General features: G+C 33.5%; 4 protein-coding genes and 1 pseudogene across 5 annotated transcripts; 2 read left to right on the top strand and 3 right to left on the bottom strand.

Moving 5' to 3' along the window:
- Nucleotides 1–696: 696 nt before the first annotated feature.
- On the top strand, nt 697–5,803 carry LOC112795747 (ion channel POLLUX). Of its 2 annotated transcripts, none has more exons than XM_025837885.3 (12): nt 697–1,273; nt 1,419–1,487; nt 1,564–2,181; nt 2,341–2,523; nt 2,664–2,723; nt 2,821–3,024; nt 3,127–3,375; nt 3,607–3,705; nt 3,823–4,017; nt 4,492–4,584; nt 4,703–4,966; nt 5,162–5,803. In XM_025837885.3, the coding sequence occupies exons 1-12, from the start codon at nt 917–919 to the stop codon at nt 5,378–5,380; spliced, it is 2,610 nt and encodes an 869-aa protein (XP_025693670.1). In that variant the 5' UTR covers nt 697–916; the 3' UTR covers nt 5,381–5,803. The 2 variants fall into 2 exon arrangements, 1 of the variants encoding a protein (XP_025693670.1); XR_011880858.1 differs by having other exon boundaries at nt 760–1,273; nt 4,508–4,584.
- Nucleotides 5,804–6,372: 569 nt separating this feature from the next.
- LOC112795748 (glyoxylase I 4-like) lies at nt 6,373–7,307 on the bottom strand (annotated as a pseudogene).
- A 4,865-nt stretch (nt 7,308–12,172) lies between these two features.
- Nucleotides 12,173–12,625, bottom strand: LOC112794153 (glyoxylase I 4). The gene has a single exon (XM_025836274.3). The coding sequence runs from the start codon at nt 12,623–12,625 to the stop codon at nt 12,173–12,175; it is 453 nt and encodes a 150-aa protein (XP_025692059.2).
- A 1,618-nt stretch (nt 12,626–14,243) lies between these two features.
- On the bottom strand, nt 14,244–17,505 carry LOC112795746 (uncharacterized protein At5g49945). The gene is made up of 3 exons (XM_025837884.3): nt 15,919–17,505; nt 14,913–15,116; nt 14,244–14,824 (listed from the first exon to the last, which is right to left on the bottom strand). Exons 1-3 carry the CDS (start codon nt 16,897–16,899, stop codon nt 14,594–14,596), a joined length of 1,416 nt encoding a protein of 471 aa, XP_025693669.1. The 5' UTR covers nt 16,900–17,505; the 3' UTR covers nt 14,244–14,593.
- Nucleotides 17,506–18,080: 575 nt separating this feature from the next.
- LOC112795744 (uncharacterized) lies at nt 18,081–19,199 on the top strand. Its single transcript, XM_025837883.3, has one exon. It carries the CDS (start codon nt 18,307–18,309, stop codon nt 19,045–19,047), a length of 741 nt encoding a protein of 246 aa, XP_025693668.1. The 5' UTR covers nt 18,081–18,306; the 3' UTR covers nt 19,048–19,199.
- The last annotated feature ends 330 nt before the right edge of the window (nt 19,200–19,529 follow it).

Here is a 19,529-nt window from a genome sequence, read left to right as displayed (position 1 = left end):
ATTTAACATTTAATTTTCGATTTATTCTAAATATAATTTATGTTCATTTTGAATATAATTTCGGTTTATTTCTGTTTTACATAATTTAAAACTTTTCTTTCCCATCTTTTACTCCTTCTTCATTAGGGAAAGAAAGAGGAAAAGAAAAAAAAAATATAGCAGCAACAACAATAAAATAATGACCATAAGAAAAAAACACGTGAAGAAAAAAGGAACACAAAAAAGAAAGAAGAGGAGAAACGCAAAAAAAAAAGACGCTCTAAGTGTAAACAAGTTTGAGAAGAAGAAAAAGAAAAAAAGCAACTACTATACATGTACTCACACTCTTTTAATAAGAGTAATTTTTATTAATATTAAATCTACTTAGATAAAATTAAATGAAAAAATACTTGAATATATAAACTATCGGAATTCCTAATTTAGCAAGGTTGATAGAAAAGTAGTTCGAAAGTACAAGCAGCAAGTATATATATACACTGTCGTATAGCAAGCAGTACCTCTCAATGTGATCATTCTGTTCCACGAAACATGGATTTCAGTGAATGACCGTTCACATGATTTGGCATTAAATTCACCGACAAGTTGACTAGTTTGACTACAACAACACGAGTTGAATTACGAATAATGTTAATTCAATTTTTTTTTTCTTAATAAATTTGTAGTAGTTAATAAGAAGAGCAGCAAAGTTGTGTTTATTATAGTTGAGAGTTGATAGGGTAAGTAGCAGAAAAGAGTAAAGACAAGTTTAAAGAGCAAACGAGAAAAACCGTAAACCGAAAAGTGGTAGCGTGTGTTGTACAGTAGAGCCCACTAAAACAAAAACAGAAAAAGAAAAGAAGGGATGCAGATTAAAATATAGCAGAAAATGGTGCAGTGCGATTTCTCACTCTAATTGAACAAGTCCATCGTAGATCCAATGCGAGAGAACAGTAGGGATGATGATGGAGGTTCAAAGCAGCTGAAGAAGCCTCCATTGAAGAAAACAAAGACTGTGCCTGCTTCTTCAACAACGCATCTCAGAGTGTCAGTTGAGAATGCGATCGCAGTTGAGGAGCAATGGAACTTCCCTTCCTTTCTTGGTACCAAGCCAAGGAGGAGGCGCCCTTCCCCTAACAACCTCGATTTCTCCAAATCACTCCCTTCCCGCTTCGATCCCCCTCCTCCTCCTCATCCTTCATCGCCGCCATCACCACCACCTCCGATACCACCACTCACTTCCGATACCATCTCCAGGAGACCGCAACACCACAACCGCTCTCCCTTCTTCTATCTGGTTTCAATTCAAATCGTTTCTTCTGTGTTTTTTTATTCCAATTTTTTTTACCTGTAACAATTGTCAGCTAGAGCTTGCTTAGTTAGAGTGGCATCATTTCTGTTAACATTTATTTTTGATAATTCTTACCCCCTTTTTGTTGCAGCTTTTCGTCACTTGTATTATTTTCGTGCCTCATTCAGCTTATCTACAGTATAGGCTTGCAAAACTAGAGGTATCTGATCATTGACTTGTACTGCGTTCATCTTGTTTATGATGGATGAAATACTCATACAAATTCTTTGCCACAGCATGACAAACTTCACATGTGCCGTGAAATTAGTTCTTTTTCCGGCATTGGAAGAACTCCTGTAGAGGAAAACGTTGGCTCATTTTCTTATATACTGAATGCAGACAGTAGAACAATTGCATTGTACATTGTGATGCTCACACTCATTTTGCCTTTTCTGCTGTACAAATATCTTGATTACCTTCCTCGAATGATCAATTTCTTGAGGAGAACAAACAATAACAAGGAGGATGTACCATTAAAGAAAAGAATTGCCTATATGGTAGATGTATTTTTCTCCATATATCCTTATGCCAAGCTCCTTGCCCTTCTCTTTGCAACTCTCTTTCTCATAGGGTTTGGTGGTTTGGCATTGTATGCCGTAACCGGTGGTAGTTTTGCTGAAGCACTTTGGCATTCTTGGACATATGTAGCTGACTCTGGAAATCATGCCGAAACAGAAGGGACGGGCCAGAGGATCGTATCTGTCTCAATTAGTTCGGGCGGCATGCTCATATTTGCTATGATGCTTGGGCTTGTTTCGGATGCTATATCAGAGAAGGTTGATTCACTCAGGAAAGGGAAGAGTGAAGTGATTGAAAGAAACCACATACTCATTCTTGGCTGGAGTGACAAATTGGTAAACTCCTCAATGGTTGTACATGAATTATTTTCAATACCTGATATTTAACTTGGAACATGATGTTGACCACCAGTTTAGGTTATTTATCCGTCTAACAGTTCTTAATTGTTTCATCTCAATATGAATCATGTAGCTGACATGAAAATTTGATTGCAGGGATCACTTTTGAAGCAGTTAGCAATAGCAAATAAGAGTGTTGGTGGTGGTGTTATTGTGGTTCTTGCAGAAAAAGAAAAGGAGGAAATGGAAATGGATATAGCAAGACTAGAATTTGATTTCATGGGGACTTCTGTAATATGTAGAAGTGGCAGTCCTCTTATACTGGCCGATCTAAAGAAGGTATTGATGCGGTATCTTTGTTCTATTTTCTTAGGAAAGGATAATTTCTCACGATATTTCTGTGGATGATGCTTTCACATAAATTCCTTCTTGACAACTGTTCTCTACCCACTCAAATTTTTATAACTATTTATTTGCAGGTTTCAGTTTCAAAGGCACGTGCAATCATTGTATTAGCTTCAGATGAAAATGCTGATCAGGTCATTTACCTCATTACCTGCTTATTTGTTTGTTTTTGTTGGTAACTCATCCTGAAATTTCTTCTTAGTCTTTCCTTTTCTCTCTTTCTATTTCCAGAGTGATGCACGAGCTTTGAGAGTTGTTCTCAGCCTCACAGGTGTAAAGGAAGGCTTAAGAGGCCATGTTGTTGTGGAGATGAGTGATCTTGATAATGAACCCCTAGTGAAACTTGTTGGTGGAGAACTCATTGAAACAGTTGTTGCACATGATGTAATCGGACGCTTGATGATTCAGTGTGCTCTACAACCCGGTCTTGCCCAGGTTATTCTAAAGTTTGATGATATCTCTGCTAAATTTATCAACCAATGTACGTGACTTTGGTATAATTTATCTTTGGTTCATTTGTTTTGTTCTCTTGGCCAGATATGGGAGGATATACTGGGATTTGAGAATGCAGAGTTCTACATAAAAAGATGGCCTGAATTGAATGGTTTTTGCTTCAGAGATGTATTACTTTCATTTCCTGAAGCAGTACCATGTGGGATTAAGGTTGCAGCAGATGGGGGGAAGATTGTCATAAATCCGGATGATAATTATGTTCTGAGAGATGGGGATGAAGTCCTTGTCATAGCGGAGGACGATGACACATATGCTCCAGGTCCTCTTCCAGAGGTTATCTTTTTGTTCTAACTCCTCTTGCAACACGACACAATCCATTTAGGCAGTTATATTAATTGAGTGCTTAGGCAGCTAGGCCTTAGAGTGTGTTATGTGTAGTATATTTTTCACATTGTCTAGGATTATATTAAATCAATGGTTATAGGTAACTTATTAATAAATTTACATAGTTAGACACCAGCAGCATATAGGACACCTTGTTTCTAATTTGACATATTTGTATAGGTACGGAAGGGCTTCTACCCTCGGAAATCTGATCCACCTAAGTTTCCCGAGAAGATATTATTCTGTGGCTGGCGCCGTGATATTGATGATATGATCATGGTAATTCCCTAAAAATTGTGTATGCTCTACAATACTGCCTTTTCTCATAATTATTTTGATTAGCTGCAATGCAGCAAAGCCCTACCATGTAATTTCATAATTATCTATTGTTCTTAGGTTTTGGAAGCATTCTTGGCTCCTGGTTCGGAACTCTGGATGTTCAATGAGGTTCCTGAAAAAGAAAGAGAGAATAAGCTCATTGATGGAGGACTTGATGTTTCTGCGCTAGTGAACATAAAGCTGGTCCACAGGGAGGGAAATGCTGTCATTAGGCGGCACCTGGAGTCTCTTCCATTGGAGACTTTTGATTCTGTAAGTTTCAATATTCTATTCATATTTTATAGCATGTCAAGCTTGTATATATGAATCAGTGTGCCTTCATGAAGGAATCTTCTAGCATTGATATGCCGTGTGAGTTTTCCAGGGCTCATGTTACCAGTAACCAAATTATGTAATGCAATAGATGACCAAATTTCATGCTAATTGAGTTGATAAGAAATCTGGATAACCAATGGCAGCTTCTGTCTCATTTGCAATTATTATTTATTTATTGACACTTAAAATGAAAAAGAAAATAAAAATCTCGTTAGGATGATAGCCTGTTATATGACTTGGAAGTAAGTTCTGAAGTAGGAACTTTACTAACACTAGATATCCCTAGATTAGAAACAGTTAAACACACTAAATGAAGATTGACACTAAATATCCCTAGACTAGAAACAGTTAAACACACTAAATGAAGATTTTCTTCAACTGTACACTAAGTTACTAACTCTGAGAGAACAGATTCTTATTCTTGCAGATGAATCAGTGGAGGACTCTGTTGCCCATTCTGACTCAAGATCTTTAGCTACACTTCTACTAATTCGTGACATACAGGTAGTCCCAATTGTTGCATTTCATATTAGAGTTTTGATGCTCTCATCACTAGCTTGTCTCACCTTGTTTTGTGAACTGAATTCTAATAAAAATAAAATCGCCTCTTTTGTTTTTGTAGTCAAGACGACTTCCATGCAAAGACTCAACATCGTCTTTAAGGTTATCCGGGTTCTCTCACAGCTCTTGGATCCGCGAAATGCAGCAAGCTTCAGATAAATCAATTATAATAAGTGAAATCTTGGATTCTAGGACTAGAAATCTGGTGTCTGTGTCCAGAATCAGTGACTATGTGTTATCAAATGAGCTGGTTAGCATGGCACTTGCTATGGTGGCTGAAGACAAGCAAATCAACCGTGTTCTTGAGGAGTTATTCGCAGAGGAGGTAGCCCTTACTTAAAACTTTTTCTTGCTATTTCTCATACTGTTGATGGATCTCAGTTACTATTTCTGTATTTATGGTGACATCCCTTTTGGATCATCTAGTTTGGCATTTTAAGGCTATATTCTATCTCATATGGTTTTAAATTACAAAATCAAGATTACATTTGTTTTGGAAATTTTTGTTCAATTATGGCAGGGGAATGAGATGTGCATCAAACCAGCAGAATTCTATTTGTATGACCAGGAAGAAATATGTTTCTATGACATAATGATCAGAGGTCGTTTAAGAAGGGAGATTGTTATTGGTTATCGCCTAGCTGACGAAGATCGGGCGATTATCAACCCTTCCGGGAAGTCAGTTCTCAGAAAATGGTCTGCAGGTGATGTTTTTGTCGTTATAGCATCAGGTGATTGACAAGAGAAGGGAAGGGAATAGTACCATTCTTGTGCCTTGTGTATGATTATGTCCTAATTCAAGCTTACACTCTTAGTGAATGGATGACCCTCCTTTTCCCTTCCCTGTCTCAAACTTGCACTGGGACAAACTGTCAACTGTTAATAGAAGCTGGGGTTTTGGAGGATGCTTATACTAATTGAAAGCAGGTAGCAACAGAGATTTTGGCCCTTCACATATTCTTCAAGATAGTTGCTAACCACTTGTGGAATATTATTATGATTATTGTTATTATTTGTAGTGCAATGCAACTTGTGAACTAGTCTTTCAAGTTGTATTAGGTTAACTAACAAATATGTAGAAGCTCTGGACTCATTATTCAATAAGAAGATTTTGCTCTAATTCCAAGAGGACATATATAAAGTTCACTTTGTAATTTCTCAACTGTATGGTTATTCTGGTAATAATAATAATAATAATAATAATAATAATAATAATAATAATAATTAGCAATAGCTGAGGCTGATGATGCATGAATTAGTGGCAGTTACATTGCCAAGTGTGAATGGATCAATCAGGCTTTAAGGGAACGGAAGCTGGAGGGGTATGACCTTAGTATGTATGGCCCAATGTTTTCACTCTGCTTTGTTAGTTGTTACTTGTCATGTCAGGAGAGGCAAGCCCATGTGGCCATGTGCCACAGAGAAAATAAAATGCAGTGCCTCAAAATTCAATCCAATCCAAGTATCGAATTCCAACCTTTAATAAGGTCTTCTTCTCATCAACCACCTCTCCCAACAATGACATAACCTGCCCTATTTTTTCTTTTCATCTTATCAGTTTAATCCATATTTTCAGATTAGTGTAAAATTTAGTGTTGGAAGCCCAATTTACTGCTACGAATAAGTGGATTACAGACTATGAAAAATTGGCTAGCAAAAGGTGACTAGTTTCCCTTGTTAATTAATTGTATAAATATAGTCTATTCTTAATTTTCATCTTTTCTGCATATCTAGACAAATAATAATGAGCACGGAGACTCTTTTTATCATTATGCACAAATGAAAACAATTCATCTATTTGAACTATCACATATCCAGACTAGACCTGAATAATTACGAACATAATTCATAATCAAATTTAGACAACACTCTTCAGTCTTCATATTCTAATAGGATTTCATAATGCTTTAATTTCACAAAAAATGTGTATAAATTTTAAAATGATTAAGGAGACTGGTTGGTAGTTCTGATTCCGAGAACTCATATTGAAATCTTCAACATATCCATCACCAAATTATCCATCATCATGATTGCTTCTTCTGCAGAGCAGTTGTTGTTCAATGTTCTTTTTTCTCCATGCTTCTTCAGAGGACATGGTGAGGAAATTGGAAGAACAGGGAGGTTCTGGCAGTTACAGATTTCAATCATGTAACCGTCAGGATCATGAAAGAATATCTGATCTACCTGGACTCCACCATCTTCCACAACTGCACTCACATACTTTATGTTCATCTCTACCAGTTTCTTCATTATCACACTCATGTCAGTGCACTGAAACGATATATGATTCTCTTTTGGGTTTATGGATCTTGTCTCCACCGGAACCATATCTGACTCAAGCAGGTGTATTCCAATTCCATAGTTGAATAACCTGAACCACATAACATATTATTAGAGTTTTAATTTGATGCTGACAGTGTAAAGCATTTAGAGTTTTATTTAAGTGATAATGCATGCTAAGAAGCAATTAAGTCAGAAGTAGAGAAGAAGTTACCAGGCCCCTTTGGAATTTGAAAGAAGAAGGGCGCTTAATGAGGACAAAGCCCAAGACATCCTCGTAGAACTGAACTGATTCAGTCACACTCTTACACACGAATGAGACGTGGTTCAGTGAAAGCAGAGGCAGTGGACTTGCCATCTCTTTCTGTTACTTGTTTGCGGGTGAGAACTCACTCAGGTTATTATATAGAATCACAACCCCATACTCCTTATAGTAGTTAAGAATCTTTTGTATTTAGTGAGTAGTCTTTAATTTAACATTTACTTAAAACATATTTTCATATAAGTCTATAATATATACATATAAAATACAGATTGGTTGGGTAGTATTGAGACTCAATTCGAACCCTACTCGACCCGCAAAAAAAATTCTACTCGTTGCGGATCGAGTTAACAATTCTATCCGATCGGATTGAATTGGGTTAGATATCCGCGAGTAAGGTGCATGTTGCCACCGCTACTTTAAATTTACAAGATTATATCTTTTTTTTGAATTATTAAGTTGTTACAAAAATATAGTTTTTGAATGTGTTTGATAAATTTTTAATAATAAAAATATTAAAAAATAATTTTTTTGATTTTTATTTAAAAAGTATTTTAATATAATAAATAATATTTAATATTATTATATATAAATATAATTGTTAAATTAAAAAATATTTTCAGATAGAATATTTAAATATTAATTGATAATTTTTTTTAAATACCGAATAAAAAATATATTTCTTCTGCTCTTCCCAAAACGTGCTCCACGTTGTAATGATTAGATCATATCCTCGAATGGTCCGCGTTTGTTTGGAAAAGTCTTGAGTCTTGACGGTGACGCACCAAGAATGTGTAAGTTCCGACAAATAGGAATTGCAATTGCCATTCTCCTTTTTTTCTTTAATTATTTTTATATAAAATTAATAGTTTAGTATAGACAGTTAATAATTTAATTTAAAAATAATTATATGTAAGTTTTTATTTTTATATAAAATATAATAATATTTTGTACGAATATAATATTAGAGTAAAATATTATTTTAGTTATTAACGTTTAATTTTTAATGTTTTAAATATTTTATTTTTGTCTTAAACAATTTTAATGAATTTAATATTATTCTATTGTTAAATTTATATAAACAATTAAATTTATACAAATAATTAACAGAATGAATAACATAATCGTTAACAACATTATTAATAAGTCATTTTTTTATGTTAAAACAATATAATTAAAATATTTTTGTAATATTTTTTTCAATTTTTTCTTGTAAAAAAAAACATTAATTCTATTATCATTCAATCATCAATGTTTTAGAATTTAAAAAAATTATGCTAGTGATCATTAGTAAAATAATTTTACTTATTTATTTATTAAAAATAAATAATATTGCCTCTTAAATATGTTAATTATTTGTATTTAATTTAGCATTAAAATAATAATAAATTTATTTAAAATTTATTGGAATTGAAATAAGATGATTAAAATTCTTTAAAATTAAAATAAAGTGTTTGAAACATTAAAAATTGAATTAAGAGTTTTAATAAGACAGGTGACCAAAGCTTTAATAGTTGTAGTAAGTAAAAGCATATACTATAGGTTGCGTTTGGTTAGTGTTTTTGAGATACATAAACACATACATAATATATAAAGATGAGTTAAACTTTAAAATGATATTTGAGATTTATATCATGTACTAAAATCGTTATTAAAATTTTAATTGCACTAATTACGTTCTTAAAATTAATAAAAATGCGCCATATTAGTCTTTGACCTATTTTTATTAACAATGTGATGATATGGTTGGATGACGTAGGCTGTAAGTGACACGTGTCACTCCATGATTTGGCCACGTGTAATGATATGATGATGTGGTGACCAGTGACACATGGCATGCTGATGTGGATGGTTGTACCACGTGTCACAATATTATTTGGCCACATGTCCGTTTGTGTCACGTGTCGCAACAGTATTCGTCCACGTGTCATCTATTATGTCATCATTGTAGATACACCAAATTAGTCCTTCACTTTGTATTCAGTGACTCATTTTATTCCCTGAAATTGAATGTTGTGCATCAAACTAGTCTCTTCACCAATTTTTTCTCATTTTTTTAAATTTAAAATTTTCAATATCTTGGATGCACTAATTTCATTTCTATTTTTTCATATATGTTTAAATATAAGTACTTTCATAAAAAGTTTTAAGATTTTAGTTTTAATTATATAATTTTTTAAATAATTTAACATTAATAAATTTTGTAATATATAAGTATCTTATCATAAAAAAATAATTATACGATTGATTAGACACATTTTTTTCATAAAAAAAATATGTGTTTTTAACAAGAAATCAATAATTAAAATAAACATATTTTATTTATTCTTATGAAATACACGTTTTCGTTATGTGTAAATAAACTAGATTGAAGGCACTTCAAGCACCCTCACTACCATCTCCGACATCTACAGTCTAGACGAAAGATGTCGAAGATGGTAATGAGAGAAGCTTAAAATGCCTTCACGTCAACTCCAAAATGGTGGTTAGGGGTATTTGCAAGAAAAAAAATATTTTATAAAAGCACTAAAAGAAGTCGGAGATCGTAGGGAAAGTGCTTAAAATGCCTTCATGGTTTCACGTCAACTTCAGGTCGGCGGTTAGAATTTTCACAAGAGAAAAAATATTTTATAAAAGCACTTTTATTTGATTAACATGTAAAAAAATAGAATTGAAATTAATACATTTAAAAATATTAAGAATTTTGAATTTATAAAAAAAATGAGAAAAAAACTGGTGAAAGCACTAGTTTGGTATACGACATTCAATTTCAGGAACCAAAATGAGTCACTTAATGCAAAGTGAGAGACTAATTTGGTGCTTCTACAATGATGACATAATAGACGACACGTACGTGGCCAAATAACATTGTGGCACAACCATCCACGTTAGCATGCCACGTGTCACTAGTGATCACATCATCATATCATTACATGTGGCTAAATCATAGAGTAATACGTGTCACTTACAGTCCACGTCATCAAATCATGTCATCACTTCGTTAATGGCAAATGAGTCAGGAACTAATATGGTGCACTTTTTTCAATGTCAGGGACGTAATTGGTGTAATTAAAATCTTAGGGACGATTTTAGTACACGACGCCAATCTCAATGATTATTTTGGGGTTTAACTCGTACAAAAATATATAAACATGAAGATATACATATTTTATAATGTGTTTGATAATAATATATAAAATACACATATATAAATTAAATGTCAATTTTACTTTCTACATCTTATATATTGTGTCTTATGTATTAATAATTTTAAAAATAATTAAAAATTAAAAGTCAAATTTTGTATTCTATATATTTGTTTTCGTGTCATAATTTTAAAAAAAATAAATATATATTTTGTCCGTATTTATATACTATCATATTTATTCAAATTTATATCTCAATAAATAAACAATAAACATATATCAGTATATCACTATATCTAATAATTATCTCAACAAACAAAATAGCCATATAGACAACAATAGTCTTGTCTCTTGGTGTGAACCAAGTTACTGCATTTGACTTCTTATGGTTTGTTCATACTTGTCGGTATAATATCTCACATTTAGAATACCAAAATCATGTCATAATAGTTGCATTATTTTACTAATTAATTTGGGTACATTAATGGAAAAAAGTGATAGATAACGGTAAAGGCAGTGGCTGAGCAGCTTGAGAGTTTGAGTGGGAATTACACGTGATACAGTGCACGGCTGTTTCTGTTGTTAGTTCACAAACTTGCTGGCTTAGCAGGGAGTGGATCTTTTTCGATTAAAAAAAAAAAATTTGGATGGTGTCCAATACTAAATTTAATTTTTTATTATTTTTTTATATATTTATTTTTGATCTTATTTATAAAATTAAAAATAAAAGATCACACTTCATTACTTTAAATATTAAAAAAAATTAGAAAGAATTCATTTTTAACTTAGCTTAACTTCATATATATGAATAGCGTCATAGTTATCTAACCCTAACTCGAGCCGAATTGGCTGGTTTTACAAAAACTACCAAAAAATAAATTCTTAATCATTTTTGTTTAGAATTTGTTTGAAAAGTATTTAAATGTAAAAAAAGAATTTTATTTTTTTAAAAAAATATATTTAAAATTTAATTTTATAATTTAAAATAATTTTAATATACTAATTTAATTCAATTTTTTAGTTTAAAATAACTCTTATATAAATTATTTTTTTATAATGTTATTTTTAATAAAATTATTTTATTAAATATCTATTTATTTAAATAAAAATATTTTTAACATTTGACATATTAAATTAAATTGATATGAAAATTAATTTCAAAATCAAGGCCTTTCGATTTTAATAACTAGGCTTTATTCCTGTCACATTGGCATTGTTTCTTTAATTTCTTTGATTTAATGAGCTAATTGCCTGGTTCATTTACATGGTCGTCCTTAATTTTTCTCCTTTGTACAGCTAGCTAGCCATAAATCAGTGGCCTGTCATACATATATATGATCAGCTTTTTAATATAAGTTTTTTTATGTCTGTAGGTGATCTCATTTATCATCAACCATCAACATTAGGATATGAAGATACATCAGATCAACCCAATACTCCTACCGACTGCACATATTAAACAAGTCAATTACCTGGGATCATACTAATATTGCATCTATATCCTTAATCTTAATCTCAATTTTACTCAAACAACCATAATAGGCTTTGGACTACATTCCAATTCTAGAAGAGAATTTAATAATATTAACTGTGTCGTTGAAAATAATAATATTCCTAACTCAATTTTAATCGTCCAAATAATCAATATATACATAAATTAATAATATTGTCAACCAAATAAATTAATATATGGACACCAAAATGAATTATCAAAATCAACTACTAATATAAAATATATGTTAAAATATAAATACACATTAAAAATGAATTGAACAACATATATATTTACACATATATAATTACTAGAATACATACATAAACTATAATAATATGTTGATTAATGTTAAATTGAAATCTTCAGAGGGCATGATGGTAATGAAGAAATTGGAAGAACAGGGAAGTTTTGACAGTTACAGATTTCAATCATGTAACCGTCAGGGTCATGGAAGAAAAGCTGATCTACTTGGACTCCACCATCTTTCACAACCGTACTCACATACTTTATCTTCATCTCATCCAGTTTCTGCATTATCACGCTCATGTCTGTGCACTGAAACGATATATGATTCTCTTTTGGATTTATGGCTTTTCTTTCCACCGGAATCTTATCTGACTCAAGCAGGTGGATTCCAATTCCATAGTTGAATAACCAAGCCCCTTCAAAGTTGAAAGAAGAAGGCCTCTTGATGAGGTTGAATCCCAACACATTCTCATAGAACTTCACAGACTCATTCGCACTCTTGCATATGAATGACACATGGTTCAGTGCAAGCAAACATGATGATTCCGGTGCCATTGATCTCATGTCTCTCTTTCTCCAAACACCAAGATTATCAATTTCAGAAAACACCACAAAATTGAACTTATTTATCTTGCTAAATATGCGTTACCGATAAGTACTAATAACAGATACACCTCAGCTAAATTCTATTTTATTATTGTCAACAACCAATTACAATAGGTCAATAACCTGTTTCTATTACGAGGTGCTCTTATTTTTGACCCATCATGTCACCCATATTCTTACTGTTCTACTGCAAAACGTTATCCACGTTGTACTACTCTTTTAATAACATTAAAATTCAACTACTCTTATTTTAATTTTACCATCCTATGCATTTTGTTGATACATTTAGATGCACCGCACTTTAATCATTGCAATTATGCTAATTCTTTCTTTTAAATTATTGGAAAGTTTTTAAGTTTATCGATATATCGATATTATAGTAAATTTTAACCGTTATTTTTAATTATATATATTATATTGCAGAGTTATGTCAGTTTTTATGGGAGACTTCAACGAAATTGTATAGGTAGAAGAGAGAAATGATGCTATCAGATTAAAAGAAAATATGCAACTGGTGGACTTCTCCTTAGCAATCTTGCGACAGAGTTTTAGTAAGATTGGAGTGGTTGAAGATGTTTTCAGTACAAAATTAGGAATACACTATAAAAAGGAGGAGCACAAAAATTAGTTGATGAGTTTCTTTGTAATTTTTTTCTTTTTTAACTTTTCTATTTGCTTGTTGTTGTTCTTACTCTACTTATTGTGCTGAGTTCACTTGTTCAAAAAAAATTATATATATTATATTTTTTATAATTTTTTTTGAAAGGAAGAGTTCAACACAATGAGTAAAACAAACAAGATAACATGTAGCAAAACCACCGTCAAAGAAAGTAAGCTACTCAATGAACACTAATAGATATATCCTGTCATTTTTGGCATTGCCATTAACAACAGAAGAAATCCACACCTAACCACTCTTTATAGTTCATGAAGGACTGGTGGATAACATCTTCAACTCCTTTTTCTTTATTACGAAAGATCCTTCTATTTCTTTCTAGCCAAATATTTCGAATATATCTGTATCCATAAATATTATATTTATTTTATTTATAACTAAAAAAACCCCTCATTTCTCTCTTCATTTTGACATTTTCTCTGTAGTTTTCTTTCATTATTTCATTTATAGCTAATCAACAGTATAGTTGGCCCTCATCCAAGTTATATTACAAGCCTTTTGCGTTTCTGCATCGTTTTAGGCCTATTGCACTTTTAAGTCCTCAATTTGATCAAGGAAGCTACAATATGGATTCGAAATATATTTGACTAGCTCAGTTATCCGTTTAAACAAATATCAAGGAGTTTAAATCTCATCTTGTACATATAATAGCTTATCGTTTAGCTGCAAATTCTTAAATAAAATTTCAATTCACGACAAATTAATCTTTGACCTACCAAATTAAAAAATGCCATAACAAAAATACAGTTATATAGCATTGTATTCTTCCAAGAAACTACTACATTGAGTATGGATCAATAAGGGTTATCAGTGGATTAGCAACTGAAAGAATGTTCTTTCTTTTTCTTCTTTTCTCTCAAATTAGAAAAATAAAAAATAAACAAAACAACGAAAAGCAAATAAGGAAGTTCATTTAGGCTCGTCACAATATGGATTTTGGGCACGCACGCTGTCAGAAAAAGAAAATGAGGATACAACCTTGTCCAAAAGCCAGAAAAAGGTTGCTTGAAGTTGTTTGGAGCTTATAGGCAAATGTTTCTAAAATCAACAATTTGGTACATTGCATATCCGCCATAAAGTGGCCACGCCTATCTAGCTTAGCTTCTTTAGAAGAAATGCCGACTAACAAAAGTACACTGCCCTAGTTCTACAAAAGGCAGGAGACCCAGCTACAAGGTGGGGGTGGGGATGGTCTTCAACTCTACTCGTGAGTCATCATCAAACACAATAACGCTAAATAATTAGGCACCACGAGCCATTTTCATCCTTGGCATTGCCTTTTTCATTTGGCGGGCGCGCTCTTTTGCCTCCTTCTTTCGAATAGCCTCCGCGCTGAGCTTTGCCTCAGCCTCCTCCATCATCTTTTTCCTCTCTGCTTTTCTTCTCTGCATGGCCTCTTGCTGAGCATTTCGGAGTTCCTTTTGAGCCTCTTGAGCAGCCTTTTGTCGGGCCGTCTCCGTCTTGGACCGAGCCTAAATAATGCACACGGTTCAATTAGAGACCAAAGACAAATAGTATATAAAATTTTCAATCCAAGCATGCATATATTGATAAACCCACCTGAGGACTTAATTTATATCTTCCGATCAAGTCAATGTAATACGGAACAAGAGCCACCAGTCGAGTCATATCAGCCATATTTTTAGCAGATGGAAGCGCAAACTTGAACATCAGTACCTTCCTGTGTCTGCCAGGGTGTTGGTCGGAGAAATGTAAGGAAATTAAACTTTTCCCATACTTCTCAAAAGCTTTTTCACCAAACACCTGCAGCATAGCATTCATTTGAAGCAGTAAGAATAGGGTAGATGATACCAAGACACACATTTCACATGGAAAACATTAAATAATTAAATGATCCTAAATAGAATGAAGTACTAAATTAGCAAATTAGAAAACTTATATACTAAAACTTTAAGAGAAAGTATAAGGAACTAATGGAGTATCAGTACAATGTGTACAATGGAGTTTAGGGATGTTCGATTCAGTAGGATATCAGATGTTTATTATCTCTAGTATCTGAATGGTTATTCTAGATAGTATGGGTGTATTGTGTTTGAGAAACTAGTAGTATTTTATCCTGGATGTTCATTTTTTAATTCATATTGGGCCAAATAAATAGCCTATTGTACACATTGTATAAATACTCCATTAGCTTCCTAGCGGGATTCAAACTTTGAAAACCAGCAGCATTTAGAAGGAGGATGTAATGAGAGACAAGCATGAATGCATCATACATAATATTCCTCTGAAAATAACTAGACATATTATTATCTTGTTATTAGTAGAAGCAGCAGCAGCAGCAGTAGTACTACAATAGATTACAAGTATATTCCCCTAGCTAATAAATGAACAAATTACAAGCCTTAAAAGTCAAACTTGCATTCTATTTATGCTTGGGTTACAGGGTATCCCTATATGTATTAGCACACCTTGAATTAGAATCTAGGATACAATATATAGCTGAAGAGAAACTCTCCGAATGCAGATCAATGCTCATTAGAATTGAAATTCTTACCACTACTCGAATCAAACATGAAAAGCTAGATAAAGAAATCAAAGATGAAACCTGATCAATGACAGCATCGGTGATCAACTCGCCAGCAACTTCCTTGGACTCAGAAATCACAGCCAAATCGTCAGTAATCCACTTGCGGCCATTTGGGGCGGAGACGAAACTGGCGAACCTCTGCAAGTCCTTGACATCCTTGTGCATGGCCTTGGCAGCCTTCTTCTTGGCCATGGCGAAGACTACGTGATCCATGGCGTCGTCGTTCATGTAAACCTCGAAGCTGATCTCGTCCCTGGTAGGAACCACCATGTTGTAGATTCTGGCGATGAGATCGTGGCGGCTCTTGAGCTCCAGTGTGGCCAGAAGGCCCTGGCAGTACCTGCGGCCGCTGGCGTAAAACTTGAAGGTGGTTTGTCCTTCTTTCAGGAGGAGTGGAGAGTCGTCGCCGCCATCGCCGATGCCGAGGAGGCTGAAATTCTTCTCGAAGATGGAGTCCTTGGCGGCGAACTGTGCGGCCCAAGAGAGGGCTATGTTCTCGTTCTCGCGCTTTCCGGTGAAGTAGTTGATGGCGAACATGATGAGGAAAGAGATGCATACGATCTCCACGGTGAAGGAGCGAGGACGCTTGGCGTCGGGTTGGGTGGGAGGGGAAGTGGGATCGGAGACGGAAGCATTGTGATCGGAGGATACCGGATCGGCGGGAAGGTCCTGGTCGGGAGAGGGGTGTTCGATTGGGAGGCCTTCGAATTCGTCCTCGTCCCAGAAATCGAAGGTGGTGGGCGGGGGTTTCGGGAGATCGGAGGGTGCGGGTTTTGGATCGGGTTGGGGATCGGCGGGGGTAGGAGGAGTGAGGTCAGTTGTGAGAGGTTGGGAAGGTGGAGAGCGGAGAGTGGTGGGATCGATAGAAGCGTCTTCGAATTCGTCGTCTTCAGCTTCGAATCCCTCGAAGTGGGAATCGCCGCCAACAGCAACCAGAGAGAGAGAGAGTAAGATGCATAAGTACAGCAGCCGGCGACACCGTTGGCTTTGATTTCCCATTGATGATGATGTTGAAACACAGAGACGACGACGGAGTAAGTAAATCGCAGCAGAAACAAAAGATAGAGAGACCTACAATCACAACTTGTTGCTTCGTCTCTCAAATCCGGATCCGGGTTAACGCCTTACCCGACGCCCAAGGATGAACACAATTCTTTTTCAAAATTACTTTTCAATTCCAATCTTCTCCCGTTTATATCTAATATATTTTTAAATTTTAAATTTTAAATCTTAAATATTTCAGCTAATTAAAAATTAATTTTCTATATTTTTTAATATATTAATAATTTGAATTTCAAATTTTATTTATCTTATTTAGTATTTGTTTAAATGTTATTAATTAAATTGATAGAAAAAAATTTAAAAAATAATTTTATTTTTTTAACAAATTTTTAATAATAAAATTTAAAATACTAAAAAAATTTTAAATTTTTTTTTAAAATTATAATTTATATTTGTTAAAAATATTTTAATTTTTTTATATTATTATATATAAACATAATTAATAATTAATAAATAAATTTTTTTATATAAAATATTTAAATATAAAATTATTTTTATTTTAAAAAAAATAACTAAAAAAAATCTTTTCTTAAAAATTAACTCGAAGAAATCCTTAATCTTCAACCTTGCTAAATACTAATCAGGTTTTCGTAAGATATGATATGAAGAGAAGATTGGTATGTGAATCAGATCGCATTGCTTCCACTCCTATTAATGTTCCTATACACGTATGAAATATTACCAGAGGCAGAGATACATTCTAAGCCACTCACTCACCATAATTTAATAAGGGAGCTACTCAAATGAAGATGTAAAAAATATCTTTTTATGAAAATCCTTTGTATAAAAGTGTGATTTATTGATTTAGCCACACTTCAAATAGAAAGAATAATTTTTTAACATATCAAAATCTAACCCTACAATCTATCATCCAAGGATCAAAAAGAAAAATTATTACATAAAGACAATTATAATATTTTCATTGGAGTACCCACCATTTAATAAAAGTAAAAATTTAATTTAGTCAATTTCACCTAAAATTTGATAAAATTGATAATTAAAAAAAAAATTTAGTGAAATTAGTCAAATAATTTTATGATTATTAAAGTTGAGCTTTAATAAATAAAGGAAGATGGATGAAAAATTATACAAGCAAGATAGATAACTACCTTTGTAATAAGTTAACGGTTAGTTTGGTGGTGATGTTCATCAATCAATCAACATGCACATACACCAAAACAATCTCTGTATGTGTCTTATTAAGTAACCTTCAAAACTCAACCTCGTTTCTTTCTCTTCATTCGTATATTACTATGGTAAGCTAAGCTAACTACATCAAATTAAGATTGAAGTGGAAGCAAAGAAATCAAATCAAAACTACTGACCTAACCCCCAATCATATTAATGTATATTCCTCTCTTTTCTCCTTCAAACAACAACGTAACAATGGAACCCGCCATCTCTACACCTACGCATAATAATGATTTCAGTTCCACCATCGACACCACTCGTCCCTTCACCTCCGTCAAAGAAGCCGTCGCCATCTTCGGAGAGCGCCTTCTCTTCGGCGACATGAACATCTACTCTCCAAAGCCATTCCCAGACCCTGCATCTTCTCCTGTTCAGCAACTACCACAGAGTCCTATCATGAAACCGAAAGAAGTAGAGGAAGACAACGGCGTTGTTCTTGATACATTGAAGAAGCTGGAGGCAGAGCTTGAAAAGACAAAGGCGGAGCTGAAGCTGCTCAAGGAAAGAGGGAGTGAGACGGAGGTGGCGTTGGCGACGCTGAATGCAGAGCTCCACAAGAACATGTCCAAGTTGGCGCAAGCGGAGGCCGCAGCAGCCGGGAAGGCTGCGGCGGCTACAAAGACGGTGAGGTTTGAGATTGAGGAAAAAGGAGGTGATGAAGATGGAAAGGAAGTGGTGGAGAAGAAGAAGGAGTATATAATAAGAAAGAAGAAGGAGGATTCAAAAACATTGGCTCATATACTGAGCCTCGGAGAGAATGATCATCTTCTATTCGGAGGTGGTGGCAAAAGAAAGAGTATGAAGCAGAAGCCAATTATTCCCCTTGTAGGGGATCTTTTGTTTTTCAAGAGAAAGTCGTCTTCTACCAATCCTCTTTATGCTTCTCCTTTTTAATGTATATTCATGTTTGTTTCATTTCTTTGTTTCTTTGGGGTTCGACAAATGTAAAATCTGTTTTCTACTTTGTATTTTCTTTTGCAACTTTGTCTCTTTCTTCTCTTGTTTATGGGATATGTCATGCTAGTAAACATTCAAGTTTCTTCCTAGTTTTTATCTTTTATTCCGTACAATAACTAAATGATCAAATTAGTTTTTGAAAAATCATTCGTTCTTTAAATTTATTCATAAAAGATTTTTTTAATCAAATTCATCCTTTAAAGATTTTAAATTAGTCGTATTAATCCTTTCGTCACTTTATTTGTTGATGACGTCAAAATTTACTAATATAACACATTAAGTGACACTCCGACACACATTTAACAGTCTTAATTGACTATTAACATAATAAATTTATAAAATTAGATTAAATCAAAATTTAATTGTGGAGAGAACTAACATGTTATAAACTAATCATGTTAATAGTCAACTAAAACTTC

This window comes from Arachis hypogaea, chromosome 4 (assembly GCF_003086295.3).
Source record: "Arachis hypogaea cultivar Tifrunner chromosome 4, arahy.Tifrunner.gnm2.J5K5, whole genome shotgun sequence".
Taxonomy (NCBI): Eukaryota; Viridiplantae; Streptophyta; class Magnoliopsida; order Fabales; family Fabaceae; genus Arachis; species Arachis hypogaea.
This window is presented reverse-complemented; position numbering and strand designations above follow the sequence as displayed.